Source organism: Ostrea edulis, chromosome 8, assembly GCF_947568905.1.
Source record: "Ostrea edulis chromosome 8, xbOstEdul1.1, whole genome shotgun sequence".
Taxonomy (NCBI): domain Eukaryota; kingdom Metazoa; phylum Mollusca; class Bivalvia; order Ostreida; family Ostreidae; genus Ostrea; species Ostrea edulis.
In genome coordinates, this window is record NC_079171.1 from 36,878,268 (window position 1) to 36,901,821 (window position 23,554).

The 23,554-nt window shown below is 35.3% G+C and overlaps 1 protein-coding gene and 1 long non-coding RNA gene across 2 annotated transcripts; both read left to right on the plus strand.

Annotated features, from left to right (window-relative positions):
* The first annotated feature begins 99 nt into the window (after positions 1 to 99).
* On the plus strand, positions 100 to 9,306 carry LOC125661905 (talin rod domain-containing protein 1-like). Its single transcript, XM_048894053.2, has 2 exons — positions 100 to 1,237; positions 8,611 to 9,306. Exons 1-2 carry the CDS (start codon positions 448 to 450, stop codon positions 9,141 to 9,143), a joined length of 1,323 nt encoding a protein of 440 aa, XP_048750010.1. The 5' UTR covers positions 100 to 447; the 3' UTR covers positions 9,144 to 9,306.
* An 8,598-nt stretch (positions 9,307 to 17,904) lies between these two features.
* Positions 17,905 to 19,920, plus strand: LOC130049031 (uncharacterized). The gene is made up of 3 exons (XR_008797556.1): positions 17,905 to 18,736; positions 18,845 to 18,949; positions 19,605 to 19,920. It is a non-coding gene; the product is annotated as an uncharacterized LOC130049031 (long non-coding RNA).
* The last annotated feature ends 3,634 nt before the right edge of the window (positions 19,921 to 23,554 follow it).

Consider the following 23,554-nt stretch of genomic DNA (forward strand, 5'->3'; position numbering starts at 1 on the left):
TAATGTTTTTACGAATGTTGAAATCCCTGCATATGGACTATTTTGGAGGTGGATTTAGACCGTAAATGGGCAAACGGGAAATCGCGCGGAGTATGTGATATCAACGCGATCTGCAGCTAAAAACCACTTCCTGCTGTTGAAAATGACCACGCCTACTCATACATCACAAAAGGAGGAAGGCGAGCGGAGCTGAATTAGATTTTGGCTCCTGCTAATTCACGTGTTTTGTTTCTTGTCTGTGCTTTTATTTTTAAATATCACATGTGCAATTATTTCGACAAAAACACTGAAAATGTTTGCAGGGCTTAGTTGTGTAATAATTCAAAGCGGCATTGATTTTTATGTGAGTAATGAGGCTCCTTAGGGGATGAGAAATGGCATCAGCTGTTCGCATGTTATTTTGTGATTCTCAACGTTGATGGAAAGTCATGAGATTTTACTTTAAGCATGAGTTACAGCAGCGTAAGACTTCTCACAGGGACATGTGAGCGGTGTCATAGCACTCTTCAGTCTGTGGCAGAGCTCCTCATCCTGTCCTGCGATGCTCGTCCCATCAGAACAGAGACCATCTCCAGTAAATCCACGTTCTTACAAATCAGTGAACGGATCATCGCCAGCACAAAAACAATTAAGACTCTGATGAAGAGTGTCGCGAATTACATACACATGATTACAACTAAGTCGGTGGAAATCTGTGAAGGGTTGACAGAGCTTACCTCCACTGTAGTGACCTTCATGGAGTTGTGCAGCCACATTGCTTATATTTGTGCGATATCTTTCAAAGACTGTTGTCAGGCGATTCCTGGGCTCGTGGATCGGTACTCTATATGTTTAGCAGGATTAGAGATTAAATTAAGTTGCAATAGGTTAAAAAAGACTCGCATCGACGAATTGTCACCTCAGCTTATCATCGATTTGTGTTCAAATATATCAAAACATATATCTGTGCTGACAAATATTTGTAAATCTGCAGATGAGAAAGTTCGTGATGAGGGAACTAGAGACCAGTTTAAGCTCTGTGTAAAAAGCGTAACATGTGCTGCAGGGTGTCTGATAGCCAGTATTAAAACCTACAAATCTCTTCCCAACACACGACACTATTCTCGATTCCTCAACTTCTGTGATCCTGTGACTGCCACAGCCCAAGCTCTAGTCAGTTTTGCAACCGAGGAGGACTTTATCGGCAAGGAAGCAGTCCTGACCCCGGAAGCTCGAGATATACAAAAGTCAATCCTTGGTATGTGTAGCATGTCATTTGTATCTGAGTAACTGCAGAACCGTAGCTCTCTGGGTCTCGTATCAGGCCCAATATTTTCTCAGAGAGTTACAGTTCTACAGCTACTGGGAAAGTGGATCATCAATAAGAAGTCTGTATTCAAATTAAAGTCCATAAATCAGTAAAATAAAAAAATCCACAAGTCTTGAACATATTTAGCAGTAATTTAGTATGAGCTTTAACTAGGTTGTAATACGGACATCAGTTCTGATGAAATTACAGTCAAGCCAATTTTCCCAAGATTGATATGAACAGAGTGGGGCACTGGAATTTGAAGCTATTAAACTGTGACTTTTGCACTTGTATCTATGAGACGTAGCACTTCATGTATATGTTCAGGATGTTAAGAAGCAGTTGTCAACTTGTCATCTCACTAAATCTATAATAGTTTTCAATTGTTCAGACCCCCTCCTACCCCTGCCATTAAACATTATGTTAAAAAAAAATTTAAAAACTACAAAAAAAACATTCTTTACCTCACCCCCTTCCTTCTTCAGACTTCAGCACACTACATTCTTTACCTCACCCCCTTCCTTCTTCAGACCTCAGCACACTACATTTTTTACCTCACCCCCTTCCTTCTCCAGACTTCAGCACACTACATTCTTTACCTCACCCCCTTCCTTCTCCAGACTTCAGCACACTACATTTTCTACCCTGGTAAGTTATCTCTTTATCTCATGAACTATCAGAAAATAAATGCATTTTTTTTATAAGATTTAATACAGAGAATATTTATATAAGAATGAACAGAATTTTTAAAAAAAAACCACAAACATGATTTTTAATTAGATGAAGCATTTTTCCTTCGGTGATGTCTATTGTGCGGATGTAACAACAGCAGTGTGTGGACGTTCATTGAGGGCTAAAATATACAATATTTTGGCGATTTTACTATATATTCAGGACATGATAATTGAAGACGAAAATGACCATGCATAATTAACAAACTCACTGCTTGAAAGATAAACTTTACTGTTAATGGATTTTAAATTTGCTGGGAGCAATTTTTAACACATTTAATTTGTCAAAAAAGTTTTCAACAAATGTTAAAACTACATTCTATGTTATGAAAGAGGTTTTTGGTTCAAAATTAATTGTTACTTTTAATCTGTGCAGATGTTATAGATACCCCCACACACACATGTAGATAATTTATTTAAATATATAACACATACTCTCAATATAAAATTAGAGTTGCCTTCACCTTTGACACCATTGTGTGTATAGATGGTATTTTGATATGTATATAATGTTATTATTAATATCTAAAACAAGCAGTGATAAAAAAAAAACCTCTTTTCAGCAATATAGACTACTAAAGGTCAAGTTGAGGTCAGAAAGATATAAAGTGGTTTTGAAATATTACGTATAAATTCATTACGAGATGAATTTATGATTGCATGGAAACAAATATCTATTTAGTGTTTTTTGATAATCGTGCAATTTTACATTATATTGAACCGGGGTATGGATCTCTATATTAAGAAAACGTGCATTTTACATTATATTGAGCCAGGGCATGGATCTCTATAAGAAAACATGAATTTTACATTATATTGAGCCGGGGCATGGATCTCTATAAGAAAACATGAATTTTACATTATATTGACACGGGGCATGGATCTCTATAAGAAAACGTGAATTTTACATTATATTGAGCCGGGGCATGGATCTCTATAAGAAAACGTGAGTTTTACATTATATTGAGCCGGGGCATGGATCTCTATAAGAAAACGTGAATTTTACATTATATTGAGCCGGGGCATGGATCTCTATAAGAAAACGTGAATTTTACATTATATTGAGCCGGGGCATGGATCTCTATAAGAAAACGTGCATTTTACATTATATTGAGCCGGGGCATAGATCTCTATAAGAAAACGTGAATTTTACATTATATTGAGCCGAGACATGAATCTCTATAAGAAAACGTGAATTTTACATTATATTGACACGGGGCATGGATCTCTATAAGAAAACGTGCATTTTACATTATATTGAGCCGGGGCATGGATCTCTATAAGAAAACGTGAATTTTACATTATATTGAGCCGGGGCATGGATCTCTATAAGAAAACGTGAATTTTACATTATATTGAGCCGGGGCATGGATCTCTATAAGAAAACGTGAATTTTACATTATATTGAGCCGGGACATGAATCTCTACAAGAAAACGTGCATTTTACATTATATTGAGCCGGGGCATGGATCTCTATAAGAAAACGTGAATTTGCTTTCAGGTGGCATGCTATATCAAGATTTAAACATTTCATGACACAAGTCACAATACGACAATTCAATGTTTTGTGAAGTTACTTGTATCGATTCATTTGTTTGTTCTATGTAGCTCAGTAGATAAGGTATCCAGTTACTGAACCGCAGATCCCGAGTTCAAATCCCCCAGTGTATTTTGTGTTATCTATGGAAATGAATCTTTTAAAATCATGGGGGGGGGGGTTTCCTGCAAAATTGCATTATGCATAGTTTTTGACATGTGTACTTATGACATATCATCATAAATATCTTTCATGATTAAATGATTGGTGCTGATTTGATAAACTCTTTCAAGGTGTTATAGTGGACGACTTCAATACAACCAGCTCAATTATTTAAAAGTTGCATTGGGGTCACGCAGATGTCCTAAGTCTGTAATCTGAGGCTATCAATTAGAAACATTATTCACCAAAATTTCCAACAACAACAAAAAGATTTTAGTTTGTCATCATTCTACATATAATTCTTCTAGTATACTTTAATTGTTTTTTTAAAGATTATAAATGAATTGAGACATGTTTTTCATTTGTGTTTTGGCGATTGGAGGAACTATTCCCTCCCCTCCCTCTCACACACAAAAATAAATAAATCCAACTTTTATAACATTACATTACAGAAAATAAAAAATGATTAAAAGATGTCTTTGGTATTAAGCTAGCTAGTAGCATGGACTAGCAGAGGACACACAGTGGTCGCTGGTTCAAGTCCTAATTTGAGCTCATTGCATGATGTTAGTAAAGTGTGCCACGCGACTCCTCCCCAATAGCAACATTCACTGGACATCAACATCCGGGGCCAGTTGTTTTTGTCCACTACTAAGAGTCATAATAATGGTCAAGCATGTTAAATGGTCAGCCCGAGACTTCAATTAATTTATCAAACAATGTACACATTGATAATTCAAGCATTTGATTTTACTCTGCAGTAATTGAATTGTAATTATACAGTTTATCGAGAACTCAGAAGTGAAACTGTACATGTAATAGCACATTTAATAGATTTCAACTAGATTGACTTCAATGGAGAAAATTGGGGGGGAATTGTAGAGGTTTTCAATGGTTATTACTAATGAGGCCCTCAGTATATAATATGAAAGCATACAATATTGAATTAACGATGTAAACTCAATTTACAGTCAATAACAATCCGGCTAATTTAGCACTGATCTTAAGGAAAAGACACTGTTTTCAGGACATTGTCTTAAATCTGATGACTTTTCTTCGCACCAAGCTTGTCCGATTAGACTTCTGTATGGTTTATAATGATAAATCGACGTTCTTCAAGTCTGTTAGAATTCGCCTTTAAGTTAAATCAAAAAATCAATACAGAGTTGTCGGTAACATATTGATCAATTTCCCTGGGGATAAAAATTGCAGCCCCACCCAAGCATTAATCATAGTCACAATTTAAGGTTAATGTATTTTAAAAAGTTTTGCCCAGATTGAATAGGGGGGAGGGGAGGGGGGAATATTGAAATTGATGTCTGTTCACTGTAATATAGTGATATACAGACATTAAACATTGGGTGTGGTCAGGATTTGGAATTCGAGAGATGAATAAATTTTACCTGTGTGAAAACTTCGCAGGTGTGTTTAGAGTACTGATAAATATCCAGGATAAGTTTTTAAAGTGTGCACATGATGATTTTTCAATTGTGTTACTTTTATTTAAGAGCTTATTAAACTCTTGTTTCTGTTGAGGGGAAATCTCACCCATCAGTGTTGTATGGGGCATGTGTACTTAATTAAGTGACAGTAAAAAAAATTTCCAAACATTAAAGTGAGTCATAGTAAATAAATATATTGAATAGTTCTCTCTCTCTCTCTCTCTCTCTCTCTCTCTCTCTCCTGCATTCAACAAACTGCAAACATAGATCAAAGAAAAATCTTTAAAAGTTTATTAAATATAACATCTTGGCTCAATTTTACCACATTCAAGATTTTCCTCAATATAGATTTGTCTGTTACATTAAAATCAATGAAATTTTAAGAATTCTGACATAATTCAGCATTGAAAATTCTTAATTTTGAAAAATAAAATGCCTTCTTCTTCAATTCTCCCTATTTACTTTCACAGTAAAATGAAAACTACTTGCTTTACACAGTATTCTGTAAATAAACAGACTAAGTACTCCAATTTCAGATAAAACCCACTATTTATCCAGGCTAGCTCTTACAATAAATCACCCTCAGAGAAACCTGATCAATGCATTATCTATTGGCCTAGTGTATATTTTTTTCCTTGATGAAACAGCCCCACCCATTCAATACAAGCATTGACAGTGCTTCTAGGTTTATGGGAGCGACGCCCATTGTTAAGTATTGGGATTTTTGAAGAGTGCATGACAATAATATACTACTCGTCAGTATAGATAGCACTTATACAAACCCAGCAGGAAACAAGCTGATTGTAAAACTCTCTCCATTAAGGATGTTGATACGTGCTTCTATTAAGGAGGTTTGCCATGTTTCTTCCTGATGGATGCATCATTTTAAATTGGTTTGAATTGCAATGTTTGAAACTAATACACTGCAGATATTATTCTGAATTATGCTTTAGTTCTCTCAAGTATGTGTCCTGGCTGATGCGTGGCGATTGTAAAAATTCAGAAGACTTACTTTGGATGATCATATTCAGTGATTTTTTAAGGCCCATTTTGGGTCCGAATTTCGGCCCTTTCCCCTCCTAAAAATTGCAAATTTTTTCCCAATTTAGCTTGCATTTTTCCCAATAATAAAATTATGAAAGGAATACATATTTGAAAAAAATAAACATTCGATGTAAATTATATATACATATTAAGACTTAACAAAAGAGTTATGGGAATGATGATTTGGATGGAATAGTTGAAAATTTTAGAAGGTTAAAGAAAATTAGATGTGTAAAATAAAGATAATATAATGTTTGATATGATTTTAAACCTTATTTATGATAGAATTGATTTTTCCCAGTTTGACTGAAAATGTCAACAATTTTTTCCAATTCGAAAGCCACAGGACCTTTGTACAAAATGTAGAAGAATCTCTGATATTTCTTTATATTTGATATAGGTATCTCTTCTGTTATTCTGTTTACATAGCTGTCTGACACCAACATAGAATGGCTCCTTCCTCCCATATATTTACATTTCCAATATTTTTGCAGTTGAGAACAATATATCTTTATATATTGTAATGATAGCCATTTTCTCGTGAATGCATTGCAGTTGTAAACATTATGTTCATATGAATCTTGATAAATTAATTAGCACGTCTATTTTAACAGCTGGGATTAATTCCAATAGAACTGAAAGTAGGTCAAGAAATACTTTTGAAAATACACGAGGACATGAACTGTAACAGACAATGCTGACATACTTTACATGAAACGCTAACACGCTTTATGAAATATGCCTGAATAAAACACCGCAGTTCATGTATTCTCAAAACTGAAATTTATTTCTTGAACTGACAAAAAATGATAATTTCTATATATATTCATATAAATTACTGTTACCCCTAGCAACTGCTTTTATGTTATCTGTCATGAGAGCTGATTAGGAAAAGATGCCCTCAATCAGTGGATTTATTATGTGTAGATCTGCACTTAAAGTGTTCTTGTATATACATATAAAGTAGGGACTGCGAATGTCCCTGTCTGATGACAAACTCCATCAATATGTTTCTCTGTGTGACAGCTGGCTTGAGGGTGTGTTTATAATGAACACTGCAGTGGTTGAAGGCAGAGGAGAGAGAGTGCGTGATAAACTTATTAAAGACTTGTCATACCTACCAGCATTCATTTTAAAACTGTAAATTTTCTATGGCTGATTTTCAGTAGTCTAGTGTCAAATGAATTCGATCATATTTCAATGGTTTTTATTTTTACATTTTGAAATGATAAAGTGATATTTTCACATTGAAATTTTATAGCAAAATGATATTCTCAGACTATGTCATTTAATAACAAAATGATATTCTCAGACTGTCATTTAATAACAAAGAAATACTTTCACACTTTGAACTTTTATAACAGTGACATTTTCAGAATTAAAGTAGACTATTTTCACACTGAAATTTTATAACATCTGACATTTATATTTTTGCTGACCATCAGAAATACCTTAGTTAAACATTCTAAACATTAAAAATGGGAAATTAAAATTTGAAAATTTTCAGTTGAAATCATGTCCATGCCCCTTTAAGGATGTATGCTACACCAGAGAAATTTGATGTATAGATGAAAAGTGGAGGATATGTACAACAATATTTTGAAGTTGAAAATTTTCAAATTTACATTATTTTGTCAAAAAATACAGTTTTAGTGGAAGGTAATCTGAAAAAAATTTAAAACCCCTGCTGAACTCGAACCTGCAACCTACAGTTCAGCAGTCGGTATTCTAACCTACTGAGCTTAACTCGGCTAGGTATTTTAAATGGAAAAAGAAAAGTCAAATATTGCTGATAATGATTTTTTCATCCATGTTTTTAAAGGAAGTCAGCCATTACGACGATGTAGAGTACTACCTTAAGAAAAAATAAGTAATGAAATGGGTGTTTAATCGCTCTCTTTAAGTAATGGAAGGGCTGAAATGCTTTCTGTTCAAATTACATGTATTTTAGGGGAAAAGGCACTAAACAGATGTTTAAGGTGGTCTGTGTTACATCGTCATAATGGCCGACTTCTTTTGAAACATGAAAATATAAATATCAGCAATATCATTATATATTCCATTTAAATTAGATTACCTAACTGGGTAGTTCAGTAAGTTAACATCTCAACTACTGATCTGTAGATTGCAGTTATTCGAATCCAGCAGGAGTTTTAAAAAAAATTCCAGATTGCTTTCTACTAAAACTGCATTTTGTTTGAACAATCAAGGTAAATTTGAAAGTTTTCAATTTTAAAATATTATTGTACATATACTCCACTTCTTTCTGGTATGTTATTCTTCCTTAAATCAATGCCCATGGAAAATGGCAGGGATTAGCTTGCCTGGGTACTAGTATTCTTTTCACTGTTGCAAAATTGTATGATTCAATGATTATTGAATTTGAACTTTTGGTTTTTTTTGCAGCTGCCTGTATGAGTGTTGTGTCTGCTTGCATTCAGCTGTGTAAGACTGTGCGAGAATTGTCCTATGACCTCATGACCTCTCATCACAAAGATAAACTTCGAATGTGTTTGGAAAACGTTGACCGATCATCCGTCCAAATTCGAGAGATTCTTCAGCGTTACCACAGTAGTGACCACCAGTCCGGCGGTGGTGGCGGTCATCTGAACTCCACCAGTTCTGGTGACGGCAGTGCTAATGGTAATAATTGTGATAGTTCTATGTCTGCCAAGGGAAATAACTCTCCACCACGGCATCTAGCCAATTTGTTTCGAAAGGAGTATTCTGAACAGGGGAAATCTCCTGATAGCCCACCACATGAAAGATTTGCTCAGCTGTTGAGAGAGCAATCTCCTTTGGCCAGTGAAGCAGAAATGAGATTAAGTGACCATAGTTCTAGAAATGTAGAAAGGGACAGTGTAGAGGGCACAGAGGAAACAAATATTCCAGGAAGTCCTTCATCGGAAACTTCAGGACACTCAGCGGCATCCCGATAATCAAAGTAACGAAAGTACTCTCAGTGATTTTCTACATCTCAATTGTTGTTACTGGTGGAAATGATTTGTTAAATTAGATACACACTGTATTGAATGAAACTCTCTACTTTAGTGCTAGTAAATGTATTTATTTCCGAAAAATAAAAGAAAACCACAATTGTAAGGTTTTTGGGTGTTGTTTTTTTTTTTAGCCGAGTTGCAACGAAGTTGAACTCGGCTATTGGTTTGGTGATGCGGGCAGGTTGGCGGGCGGGCGGGCGGTTGGGCGTCAACAATTGGTTTCCGGATGATAACTCAAAAAGTTTGCAATCTAATCAAATGAAACTTTGATATATTGTTTTTGGTACCAGTTAGGGAAGACCCCTATTGATTTTGGAGAACAAAGGTCAAGGTCACAGTGACCGAAAATAGAATGATTTCAGAAAAATTTGGTTTCCAGATGATAACTCCGAAAGTTTAAATCTGAATCAAATGAAACTTTGCTATATTGTTGGGTACCAGGTAAGGAAGACCCCTATTGATTTTGGAGGGAAAAGGTCAAGGTCACAGTGACCGAATATAGAATGAAAATTTCAGAAATATTTGGTTTCCGTATGATAACTCAGACAGTTTAAATCCAAATCAAATGATACTTACAGATATTGTTATGTACCAGGTAAGGAAGACCCCTATTGATTTTGGAGAAAATAGGTCAAGGTGATAGTGACCGAAAATAGATTTAAAATTTTAGAAAAATTGGTTGGAGGATAACTCGGAAAATTTTTAATTTCAATCAAATGAAGCTTGGATATATTGTTGGATACCAGCAAAGCAAGGCCCCTATTGATTTTGGAGAACAAAGGTCAAAGTCACAGTGACCGAATATAGTTTTAAAACTTCAGACAAATATGGTTTCTGGACAGTAACTTGAAAAGTTTAAAACTGAAATTAGTTCTTCACAATTATAAATATGCCACATCATTCCTGGCTTTACAATGTATCCCATGCAACTCGGCTCATGCACCCCTGGGTGCATATACTGATTTTTAGCTCACCTGAACCGAAGGTTCAAGTCAGCTTTTCTGATCACATTTTGTCCGTCTGTAAACTTTTCACATTTTCGACTTCTTCTCCAGAACCATTGGGCCAATTTCAACCAAACTAATGGCCAAAAGCATCCTTTGGTGAAGGACTTTCAAGTTTGTTCAAATGAAGGGCCTTGTGTCCCTTTCAAAGGGGAGATAATCACAAAAATGCAAAATTAGGGTGGGGTCATTTAAAAATCTTCTTCTCAAGAACCACTAAGCCAGAAAAGCTGATTTTTACATGAAAACTTTCTGACATAATGCAGATTCAAGTTTGTTCAAATCATGGCCCCCGGGGGTCGGATGGGGCCACAATAGGGGATCAGTTTTACATACAAATGTGTAGGAAAAATAGAACCACTAAGCCAGAAAAGCTGAGATTTACATGAAAGCTTTCTGACATAATGCAGATTCAAGTTTGTTCAAATCATGGGCCCCGGGGGTTGGATGGGGCCACAATAGAGGATCAAAATTTTACATACAAATATATAGGAAAAATCTTCTTCTCAAGAACCACTGAGCCAGAAAAGCTGATTTTTACAAGAAAACTTTCTGACATAGTGCAGATTCAAGTTTGTTCAAATCATGGGCCCCGGGGGTTAGGATGGGCCACATTAAGTGGGGGGAGGGTCAAAGTTTTACATACAAATATATAGGGAAAATCTTTAAATATCTTCTTCTCAAGAACCATTGGGCCAAAGAAGTTGACATTTACATGAAAGCTCTCTGACGTAGTGTAGATTTAAGTTTGCCAAAATCGTGGCCTCCAGGGGTAGTTGGGGCCATAATAGGGACTAAGGTTTTACATGGAAATATATATGGAAAGTCTTCAGATATGGGCCAAGGTGACTCAGGTGAGCGATGTGGCCCATGGGCCTCTTGTTATCAATTATGTTGCCATTTTAAAGGAATAGTTGCAAAGAACAGTGCAGTCTTCATTAGGCCTATTGTTATGCAAACATCGTCAGAAAGTGCGGATTCAAGTTCAAGTTGTGGCCCTGAGAGGTAGGGTGCACCTACAACAGGGGATCAAGGGAATATATATGAAAAATTCTTTTCAAAATTTGATTTGGTATACAGGTAGGCTGTGTTTACAGGTAGTGCAAAAATCAATGACCCCATGGATAGGGTGGTGCAGCAACATTAGGGGGTTAAAGTTTATATGGATTTAAAACTTTAAAAAAAAATCTTTAGATTGATTGTATATTTTTTAACATCCCACCCGAAAATCTTTCACTCATATGGAGACGTTCCCATTGCCGGTGAAGTAATGCAAAATTTAGGCCTATATCCGGCGCTTACGGCCGTTGAGCAGGGAGGGATCTTTAACTTGCCACACTTGCTGTGACACAGGGCTTCAGTTTTCCGTGGTTTCGTCCGAAGGACCGCAACATTTAGTCACTTCTTATGATAAGCAAAGGTTATTGAGAATTTATTCTAGCCCGGATCCCCACAGGATCATAAAGTAGTTAGATTCAAGTTTATTCATTTCATTGCCACAGGAGGGGACAATTAAAATGGGAACAGAATTTTGTGTGGGGAAAATGTTTAAAATCTTCTCGAGACAAGGCAGAATCAATTTCCTACAAATCATTGCCCGGAGTTAACTTAGGATGGAACCTCAATAGTTTTTCATTGAAATGTACGTGCATTTAATCTTTCAAAATGTTGACCACTGATTACAGATATTGATATGCGGGTATTCAGATTAATGTTTGACGTATTACTACTGTTAGCTTAGAGAATCGAAGTAATTTTATTTCACTAGTCCTAACCACAGAGAATTACATGTACATGTATATGGCTTGGATTCGAATTTACTATTGATTGATTTTATATTGTTTAACGTCCCACTCGAGAATGTTTCACTCATATGGAGACGTCACCACTGCCGATGAAGGGCTGCAAAATTTAGGCCTGTGCTCGACGCTTACGGTCATTGAGCAGGGAGGGATCTTTATCGTGTCACAACGGTGCCCCATGTGACACTGAGGTTAGGGTCAAAATTTATCTATTTATTTATAGAGGATAGGATCTTCTCAGAATGTTCCTCTGAAGAACAAAGTGACACAGGTGAGTGTTGTGGCTAGCTCCAGTGGAAGGAAGGAATTTCCTGTGGGATTATTATCCTATAAAAGTTTTTAGATCACCTGAGTCATTCGGGTGACCTATTGCTATTGGTCTGCATCCATCGTCAGGCGTCGTCCATTCAACTGAACATTATTAACGTGGAACCAGAATATCTTCCCCTGGGATCATGAAATTTACAAATTTGGTAAAGGGCTACTTACTGCTTATATATATATATATATATATATATATATATATATATATATATATAATTCAAATAGAAAGAGTTGATATCACACAGTCAAAATAATTCAATAAAAAAATCAGGAAAATATACAGTTCCAAAATATATTTAAATCACTAGCGCTTTCTGGATTTTAACATCCATCCTCAGGTGAATACAAATTTAAAAAAATATATATATATATCCATTTAGTTTCGATTTATTATCAATCTCAGGCAATTATATCGCTTGGGTTCAAATTTACTATTAAAGAACACTCTTTAACAGGAAATGTGCCTGTGGTATCAATAACATCAAGGGTGTACTCTACATCGTCATAATGGCTGACTCCCTTTTAAACATGGATGAAAATATAAATTCTATTTATTTCAATATCATCAGCTCAGTAGGTTAGCACGTCGACTGCTGAAATGTAGATCGCGGGTTCAAGTCAAGTAGGGGTTAGTAAATTTTTTTTTATAATAAATTAATTTCTACTAAAAATTCACGTGTGGTTGTAGAGAAGAAATGTTTTGATGTCACTTTTAGCAGATTTTGTCCCACCCTTAAGGCCTCAGGGGGTGCAGGAGACCTGAACTTTACAATTTTATACCAAATTTGAAAAAACAAGAGGCCCATGGTCCAGATCGCCCTTGTCCCAAAGATTGATTGATTGAATATTGTTAAACGTCCCTCTCGAGAATATGTCACTTATATAGAGATGTCACCACTGCCAGTGAAGGGCTGCAAAATTTAGGCCTATGCTAGGCGCTCATGGCAGGGAGGGATCTTTATCGTGTCACACCTGCTGTGACACGGGACCTCGTTTTTTGCGGTCTCATCCGAAGGACCGCCCTATTTAGTTGCCTTTAACGACAAGCAAGCGGTACTGAGGATCTGTTCTAATGGTGACGTCTCCATACGAGTGAAAGATTCTCGAAAGGAGCGTTAAACAATAGAAAGGGACGTTAAACAACATGCAATCAATCAATCCCTATTTCTATCCTATGCGGTAAAAATGCGTAATGGCAAAAAACAGAGATTATGACCCCCTGCGTTGGGCCTCAAGGGGGGGGGGGGGTCATAACATACTTGGAATGGATCGCAAGTTGCATCTTATCGGTTCTTAAAATCATAAAGTTCTGTATAATTTCATATTAGAATATTAAATACTAAATGGGTCGGTCCTTCGGACGTGATCGCAAAAACCGAGGAAAAACATCGTCGGAAACCCACGGTTCCTCTCTCCATCACCCGTGGGCCGTGGGTCCATTCATACCTATTCGCTCGTTCTCATGAATAATATCTAAAAATATTGTCCAATCAAAGTAATCGTTATAATAACGGAACTCTTCTGTTTTTAAAGGTAGCATTACTTAACTGCTACCACAGCAAATATGGCCGCGCCTGTAAAATATTGCGTGTTTTGCCAAAAGACCATCACTGACCGATCATACAGGTCTCTATCGTCAGCCCCGAGTCAGGAACAGTACAAGGATGTGTACAAACTTATGTGCGTTCCAAGCATAAAAGGATTTGCATGTAATTCCTGTGCCAACAAGCTCAACCGCGTTCAAAAGCTCAACAACGATCTGAAAACTAAATTAATTAGCATAAAAGACGAACGAGATAAGCTGTTATCCACGTTGAAAGATATGACAGGTGTTCGAAGTCTTAAAGACAAACTGTCAACGCCTAAAGGGACAAAACGAGTGTTAAGTTCATTAAAACTCACCCCAACTCCAAAATCAAAAGTAAAAGCGTCTTTTTGATTGGACGAATTCGCTCAGGGTATACGTAAAGCGCCCAATGAAATTGCCTCATGAATTATTCATGAGAACGAGCGAATAGGTATGAATGGACCCACGGGTGATGGAGAGAGGAACGAAGCGTAATCAACCGTGGGTTTCCGACGATGAGGAAAAACAGATATGTGGTAACTGGGTGTCCCTGTTGGCAACCTCGATTTTTCAATATTGTTTTGTTCTGATAAATAACAATATTGTAAGACGGATGCTTTAATTATTGTTGAACGTCCCACTCGAGAATATTTCACTCATATGGAGACGTCACCACTGCCGGTGAAAAATTAGGCCTATGCTCGGTGCTTACGGCCTTTGAGCAGGGGGAGATCTTTATCGTGCCACATCTACTGTGACACGGGACCTCGGTTTTTGCGATCACGTCCGAAGGACCGACCCATTTAGTATTTAATATCAAAGGCATTATATTGGCAATGATAAAGAACACAAAATATCTCAGTATGCTCATGATACCCCCCCTCTCTCCCTCTCTCTCTCTCTCTCTCTCTCTCTCTCTCTCTCTCTCTCATAATTCTTTATTTGTTGCTCTTGATGCTTAAGATTTCTGGTCTAAAAATAAGTAATTCAAAAATATGTCCGTGTTTAAGATGAGAGCCACACTGGGGATAACAGCCTTCTCTTTACATGAATTACAATATTGTTTTACCAAACATTAAATCTCCTTTTCGACAATGGAACCGACGGATTCCCACGTCTATTGACCGGGTTTCCATTGTGAAAACCCTCATTTTACCAAAACTAAATCATTTAGTTTTCTCTCTTCCAATATGTTAACACCACAGCATGAAAACATTAAATTTCTGTGCATAGATATTTTTTTTAATTCATTTGGAAGTCAAAATTTGATCAGATAAAAGAAAGCTGTTGTCACCTAGAAAACGCCACATCCGTGTCTTAAAATGGTAAATTGTATAGTGCACTTCCATCAAGTTGTGATACCCTCCCTGAGGCCGAATGCAGGGAGTCACAATCTTTGGGGGTTGGGTGACACGGGACCTCGGATTTTGCGGTCTCGTCCGAAGGACCGCCCCCATTTAGTTGCCTCTTACCACAAGTAAGGGGTACCGAGGATCTATTCTAACCCGGATCCTCACGGGAAGTGGGATATGGACAATATTGTCTTACATGGTTATTGTCCCCAGATGTAACAGTGTTTCCGGAGAGAATATATGAATATATAGTGACTGTTCCTTTGGTAAAGCATGGCTATAAATTAAACAAGCATTTTTTTTTTTCTTCATTTTTTTATTTACAAATCAGAATGGTACATATAAGTAACTACAGAAGACTTTTCAGACTTTTTCCACTTTGATTTTGTAGGGAAGGCACCGATTTTAAGATGGTGAGTTGGGTGAGAAATCCACGATAATTAACACCAGGGTAAGGGTCATATTGATTAAATGTATGCATTTAACAATTGAACATTGTGAACTTGGTGATATCTTATCAGATTTGGTGGGACGATATATCTCCTGATGATTTGATTTACGTACGACTTAACAATATTTCAAATTGCAATGTAATGAAACTGACATTTTAACGTAGTTCCACACACCTGTGACGTCATAGGATTTTGCAAAGTCAATGATTTAATGACAGGAACATAGATTTTGTTGGAGTCTTTTTCAATAATTATTGCAAAAATCTTGTTAGCCATAAAATATTTCAAAAATCTTAGTTATATTTGAATAGTCAATGATGTAAAACTTATACGGTACCAATTTTGATGCACCAGATGCACATTTCGACAAATAATGTCTCTTCAGTGATGCTCAACCGAAATGTTTGAAATCCGAAATAACTATGAAGTTTTAGAGCTAAATATAGCCAAAAAACAGCGTGCCAAAAGAGTGGAGCCAAATTCGTCCAAGGATAAGAGCTATGCATGAGGGAGATAATCCTTAATTTTGAAATGAATTTCTAAATTTTATAAGAGCAATAAAATATACATCCGTATTTTCAAGCTAGTAACGAAGTACTTAGCTACTGGGCTGTAGAGACCCTCGGGGACTAACAGTCCACCAGCAGAGGCCTCGACCCAGGGGTCATAATGTAAAACTTATACGGTACCAATTTTGATGCATCAGATGCGCATTTCGACAAATAATGTCTCTTCAGTGATGCTCAACCGAAATGTTTGAAATCCGAAATAACTATGAAGTTTTAGAGCTAAATATAGCCAAAAACAGCGTGCCAAAAGAGTGGAACCAAATTCGTCCAAGGATAAGAGCTATGCATGAGGGAGATAATCCTTAATTTTGAAATGAATTTCTAAATTTTATAATAATGATATGTTTCAAAATATTGAATCCAAGGACAATAACTCTGTTTTCATTAAATTATTTATCAAGTCCATTATGCGATAGATTTCCTTTATTTTTGACAAACATCTGACCAAGGTGATAAGGAATCATTTCGGTGTCTTTTCATGAAATTACATATAAAATTTAATCCCGAGTGATTTTGAATAGCTCAACTGTATGGTGCCAGACTTCGGGGTTTTTTTTTATGGGGGTATACATACTCTGGAAGCTATAGATTTGAAATTATTAAGGAAAGGTATGGATTTTTTTCATAAATAACTCTAACAGATGTACATCTACTAATATAAACAGAAAAAAATGATATGTAAACCATGCTATAAGGAAAATGCGTCCACATTTGTTTGTTTTTAACATTTTGGAGAATAACGCTAATTCAATAATTTTGCACATAATTTTTCTAAAACTTGATGAACATATTGAAAATGACATTTGTTTTACACAGGCAAATGTGCCTCACGTGAATTTCACGTGAAATGCTGTTCACGTGAAATTCACATGAGCCTTTCACGTGAAATTCACGTAAATTTCATGTGAATTTCACGTGAAAAGTGATTCACGTGAAATTCACGTTAATATGTCCACATGAATTTCACGTGAATCACTTTTCACGTGAAATTCACGTTAAAATATTCACATGAATTTCACATGAACAGCAATTCACATGAAATTCACGTTAAATTTTTCACATGAATTTCACGTGAAAAGCATTATATCACTTTTCACATTAGTTCCTTACGAAAATTTTAATGTGATTTGATTTTCGCAAGGAAATAATGTGAACGTTGATTCACGTGAAAAGATTCACACGAATTTCACGTGAAATTTCTTCATGTGAAATTCACACGAACAATTTCACACGAATTTCACGTGAAAAGCTATTCACTTTAAAACTTTCACAAGAAAAGCGATTAAAGTGAAATATTCACACTTCTTAATATATTCAAGCGAAAAAATAAATAAAATTAAGGTAAAATATAAAACGATATGGAGATTAGGCAATTCAAAAGTTAGAGTACATTTATAAAATGTAGGCAAACGACCAATAAAGTAGATCCTGCTCACGCCTCCCTCTCCTCGTTTATTTGCGAAATTATTAACTTGCATTGTAGTTCTGTACGCAGTATGATTACATGTACTTTCCACACCTGATTTCTCTCATTTCCCATTATTTTTTCTCTTAGGAATTAAAATATAAATTAAATCTCCCATCGTCATAGATATTAATGAAAGCATATTTTCCAACTACTTGAAGAATCACTGTATTGATAGAGTTAGAATGTGCAACTTCAAAACCACGAAATTTTCTACACATGGAAAATTACTATTTTACAGTAAAATCAGAAAGAACTATGAATTAAAACTAATAAGACCATTTGAAATTTCCATTTGTGAGAGTAGTACGTTTTAAATAGCTAAGAATATTTGCCAACCCTTTAGAAATTGAAACTGGTGGATATTCAAAACCATGCATTCCAAAAGATTGTTGTTTTTGTCAGTTTTGTAAAACTACTGAAGATGAGTTAAAGTTTTTATCTCGCTGCTTTATGATGTTAGTAACAGGCTACTTGTCGGAGTGAACTTGGGCTGTTTACATACATGTGATTTGAGGGTAGTATTGTGCAGGTGGGAAAAAATGCCATGATATTGTTTTCCGCTGTCGGTAGTTTGGCATCAATTTTAATTACCCCCCCCCCCCCTCCTTATTAGATACATCGAGAATAATTACCGGTGTGATACCTTGGAAGCTGGTGTATGCATAAAGTTAGACTTATTGGAAATTGCTGATACACGCATGTAGAAATGAAAATTTTCTATCAGCCGTATTCACCATCCCGAATTTGCAGATCGTCAATCAAAAGGAAAACACAGATTTCTAGCACTCGGAAGAAAGCGAAAAACATGAACAATCCTTAACAATACTGTCCAGGTATATTTAGATAACTTTTAAAAATATATATAAAGCTTTACACTGTAACAGTCAGATTCCGGTAATATTTACAAGACTGTGACGTCACACTCGAGTAAACCGTCTGACGCGTCTGACGTATGCAAGACAGCGAATGTGAAAGTACTATAGGAACTCTTATAGGTAAGATGAGATTGAGCATTGTAATTATAAATGTTCAGTGTAAATTCAAGCCATTAGGCTTATTACATTTATGTGATCTAAAGTTCCTAATGCAACCGTTTATTTCAGACTGATGAGAATTACTTTAGACGGGGTACGTCAACGAATAGGCACGACAGCGAAAATACGGAAGTCACTTCGGGGACTTGTCGCAGAATCGCATAACTCTACACGGTTTGTTAATCTTTCCTTATTCATCAGAGAACATGGTAATCGTAATTCAGAACATAATTTTTATAATTTAATCGATTTAGATATTGATTAGGGGTGCTAAGTAACGTTCTATATTACCTTCATAGAGGCATCATCGAGATCAGGCACGTTGAAGGGGGGGGGGGGGGGGGGGGGGGGTGATGTGTAACAATGTCCATCGATTGTTATATATATCGTAATGCCAATAAAATGTATATATATTGGTTGCTCCCCCCTTTAACAATACTTTTAAATGAGAAGAATGTAAGCTTGAAAGCTCTATCAATGTCAATCGTTTCATTTTAAGCAATGCATTTATATAGATTTCATCTAGATAATGAGGAATGCAAAGTCATTTTCAAATCGCCTCTGGACTAGAACATGACAATTTGAAAACATATTCCATGACTTCCTTCTGTATCTTGTATAATAATTCTATTCTATTCTGTATGATGATATATAAAAGGTTATGTTTCTTTCAAACACAAATTATTGATAATTTTGCAACTTTTTTTTCTTCGTTTCTGCTACATCTACATGCAATTTCATTCATAGTACAGTATGTGTACATAAGGCTTAAGATGACTCCTTTTGTATATTGAACAGTCCTTTTAATACATAAATATTTCTTTTTCAGAGATTAAAAGAAAGAAAAGACAATGAAGACAATCATGTAAAAACAAATTCAATCAATTAAATTATCAGCAGATTGAAAGCAGATTTGTACTCCTTTTTGTGTTCATCTGAACCCGAGATTCAGAGTATCAAAATATCCATGTATGATTTAACGTTATAAAGTTTATGTGAAATTCACGTGAATTTTATGTGAAATTCATGTTAATGATTTCACGTGAAATTCACGTGAATTTTATGTGAATTTCACGTGAAATTCATGTGAATTTCACGTGATTTTTTTTCGTGTGAATTCACATTTGATGCTCTTTTAACGTGAATTTCACATAGAAATTTTCTCGTGAAATTCACGTGAGGCACATTTGCCTGTGTAGCTATTGACACGTTTCCCGATAAACAAATGCAATTCAAAAAATATTTTGTTTTTATTTTAAGATAACAATAAATAACTGTTTCTAATGAATTTCATTGCGCCGCCATGCAATAAAGGTATAGCTGTACTCCCATGTCACAAATATGGACGTAATACTTTTAAACACACTATTTCTGCTTTTAATTCACTACTTTTCCCAGTTACTAGACATCGTCTTGCTAATTAATGTTGTTTCGGCGCGCTGTGCTATGGTTGTGTATATCGAGTAGCCTCCCTTGTGTGTTGTAAAAATGATGCAATTTATTATATTTCTTAAAGAAGCGTGTACCTGTTTGTAAAATATTTTTAATAGAAAATTTATGTTATATTTTTATAACTAAAATATTGCAAAAATTGGAAAATATTGACGTCGAACATTAAAACTACATTATCTTTGATTGGTCCCTATTATTTTTAAAGTATAGTTTTAAATATCAAGAAAAACCACCGGATATTCATTACCTAATGATAGGGCCCGATACCCGACCGGTCATCGGGCATATTTTGCGAGAGGTGCAGACCTGTGTGTCGCACTCAAAAATAATTAATATAAGACATCCCACAATAACATGATCATTGCTATGTATATATGGATCTCGTGGCACATACAGTAACCACACATTGAGACCAATTGATAAATATTAGACAAGGAAAACTACTAAATAGGCTAGCTAACGTTATTCTATAAACACTTCATTTTCTTTTCAGTGTGATACGATCATCCAATTTTTAATTCGAAAAATCCTTGTAATCGGAACATCCCACCTCGGAATGATGCCTCGATATGAAGAACCCGAATCCTTCTTATATTTTCTTGGATTATCGAATCTCTCCATCATCACATACACATATATATGCATCTTCGTTAATATGTCCTCATATATAAAACGGGGAATTTGTAATATTTCATTTCCAAAGAGCATAATGGAGTCTGCCGTTGTTTCTTAGCTTTGTATGGACAATGTTGATGATTTACTTAGTTCATTGAATATTCGTGGTCCAGATCCTCTGATCTGCCGCAGTACTCGGTCTATATTGTGTACTCGGAATTCTCTCATTAAGGCCTATGGTAAATGTTAATGGGAGACCCTGGGCACGCTTTATTTGTCTACATCGACCACAAAGTGTTCACATTTTTCAAAATTCAGTACCACTGCCGCACGGTAAGACGGACAAAGTGCAGATTTTACTCTCCTACCCATTCTCAATATAAGGGATCAAACGATGTCGCTCCATTATTACGTAAGATAATTAACCTCCGTGCTATATTTTCATCCACAATATGAATATGTTTATATGATTAAAAAGGAAAATACAATAGGATTGGTTTGGAAGGATATTTAACTGGTTTCAAATCAGAAAATAGTAGCGTATTTGAAATGTACGTTACTGTCGCCGAGTAATACTTTACGTCTGATCCCCGTTTATGAATATTAGGTTAAAATGTCCTGATAAAACAAACCAAAATATCGTATAGATGACATTGCTCATTGTTTCTATTCGTCCTTGTGATAATAAATGATTTATCTCGTATAATGTACCTGTCGCATATTCTATTTTCGCCCAATTTTTTAATAATCGCAAAGATTAGAGACCCGACTGGTCGTTTCCTGTAGGTACATTGATATGCTAATTGTATCTTACCTAAACGTTGATATACTTTCTGTCTTATTAAATGAAACAATGATTCTTAAGTTTAACAATTTGTTTTCAAATTCTTGACTGAAAATTGATATTTCAGAACGTAGAGATAAGAAAGAAATGTACGTTACCCTAGTTTTTTCCGTATTCAATATGCCGAGTGAGAAATGTCAAACACCCCCGAGTTATTGACTGTGTGCATCTTGGACAAAAATAATTTAAAGTCGCTTTATCACTTTGAATACTTTCTTTTAAGTAAAATATTCCTGGTAAAAAATGTACGTTACCGAAATGTACGTTACTGTAAAATTCGGAACTTTGATATCGCGTTCTTGTTTTCATATTTTACAAATTCTAATAGTTACACGAAGGACGATTTTGAAGGTTAAATATCGCCTAAGCGTCAGAAGTGAAGGAAAACTAAAGTTTCCCCTGTGCACGAGGCTGGTATGACGGGTTTTCATCTGTAATATGATTTTGAATATCGTGCACTGGTTTATGAATATTAAACATGTGTGATGCACTTCTTGAGCAATCCATGTTAAGGTATAAACCAGTGCATTACGTCTGTAACATGTGGGAATTGTGGAGTATTGATTTGAAGAAATGAAATGTACGTTATGTATGGTAACGTACATTTTGCATATTTCCAGCTCACATTTTTAAAAAATTAATCAAAGAATTAGTGACAACATCAATACCAAATATTATATTAGAATTGTCATAACAATATTGCACATTAAAAGAACATTTCACCGGCATAATTATCCTGCATTACTATGTTAAAATGACTGATTATAAACATCTGAGCTAAATCTGTTATATGCGATGTTCTATTACTATTTTTCACATTTTATGAACATAATTTTCTTATATTGATAATCCTTGACATCTATTTCATATTGTCGTGTATAGATAAAATAAATGTGCTCTTTTGAAAGGTTAATGCTGCAATAAAATTGGAAAAACCAGTACATCCATAACGGTAACGTACATTTCAATAATTGAAATGTACAAATGACTCCGTTTTAGCCTTGTCTTCTTTCATCAAATTAAATACATGTATATGTAAGGTGTCCACAACTTACCACTGTCAGAACATATTAATTTTCCCCTATGTCTCTTATATTTGTTTCTTACTTTAAAAACAAACAACGACAAAAACCTTAGATACGGTGTTAACTGTCTTGGAAAAGCGACAAACAAGAACATTTACTTGAAAATGTTTCTTCGATGAAGGTACATGTATTAGTGGTGTTTAGATAAAGCAATCTCGAGTATTTCCAATCCTTAACGGAATTGGAATAAAAAAAAATCTATACAGTATAGGAAATTTTTTTATCAGGTTTAAATTAACTGTGGAGTTAAAACTAAAACACTATTTTGTCAAACACAAAGAAAATGATTTAATAGTACATGTATATGCATTTATTCCAGCTTATATTACGATGTCCTTCCTCAAAGCTACAATAAGTTTAAAAGGAACAACTATGTTTTGGGGGCTATTTATTTTATAAACAAAGCAATATGCATGACTACTGTAGTTGTCGGTAGATTAGAGTGAGAGATGGGGGGCAAGCAGGGGGTCCTCGTTTGTTTCAGCAGAGGCTCAAAGTTTTCGTGAGTATCCACTACGGTTAATCGCCGATTTCACTGGAAATTCTCTGCAAATTTTAAATCTATATTTGAAAAAAAGAATATTGTCTTCTTCTTCTACTGATAGCGAAAATCGTGTTTCCATATGCAATGTCCAAACGTTGTGCTTTAACTTTCTTCGTTAAAATCTTCGAAATGTACGTTACCAAACATTAAATTTTGAAAAAGAAAAACCACCAAAATATTACTATCAACATTATAATTTCTTAATACTGTCTAGAAACATATTTTCAAACTGATTTTTA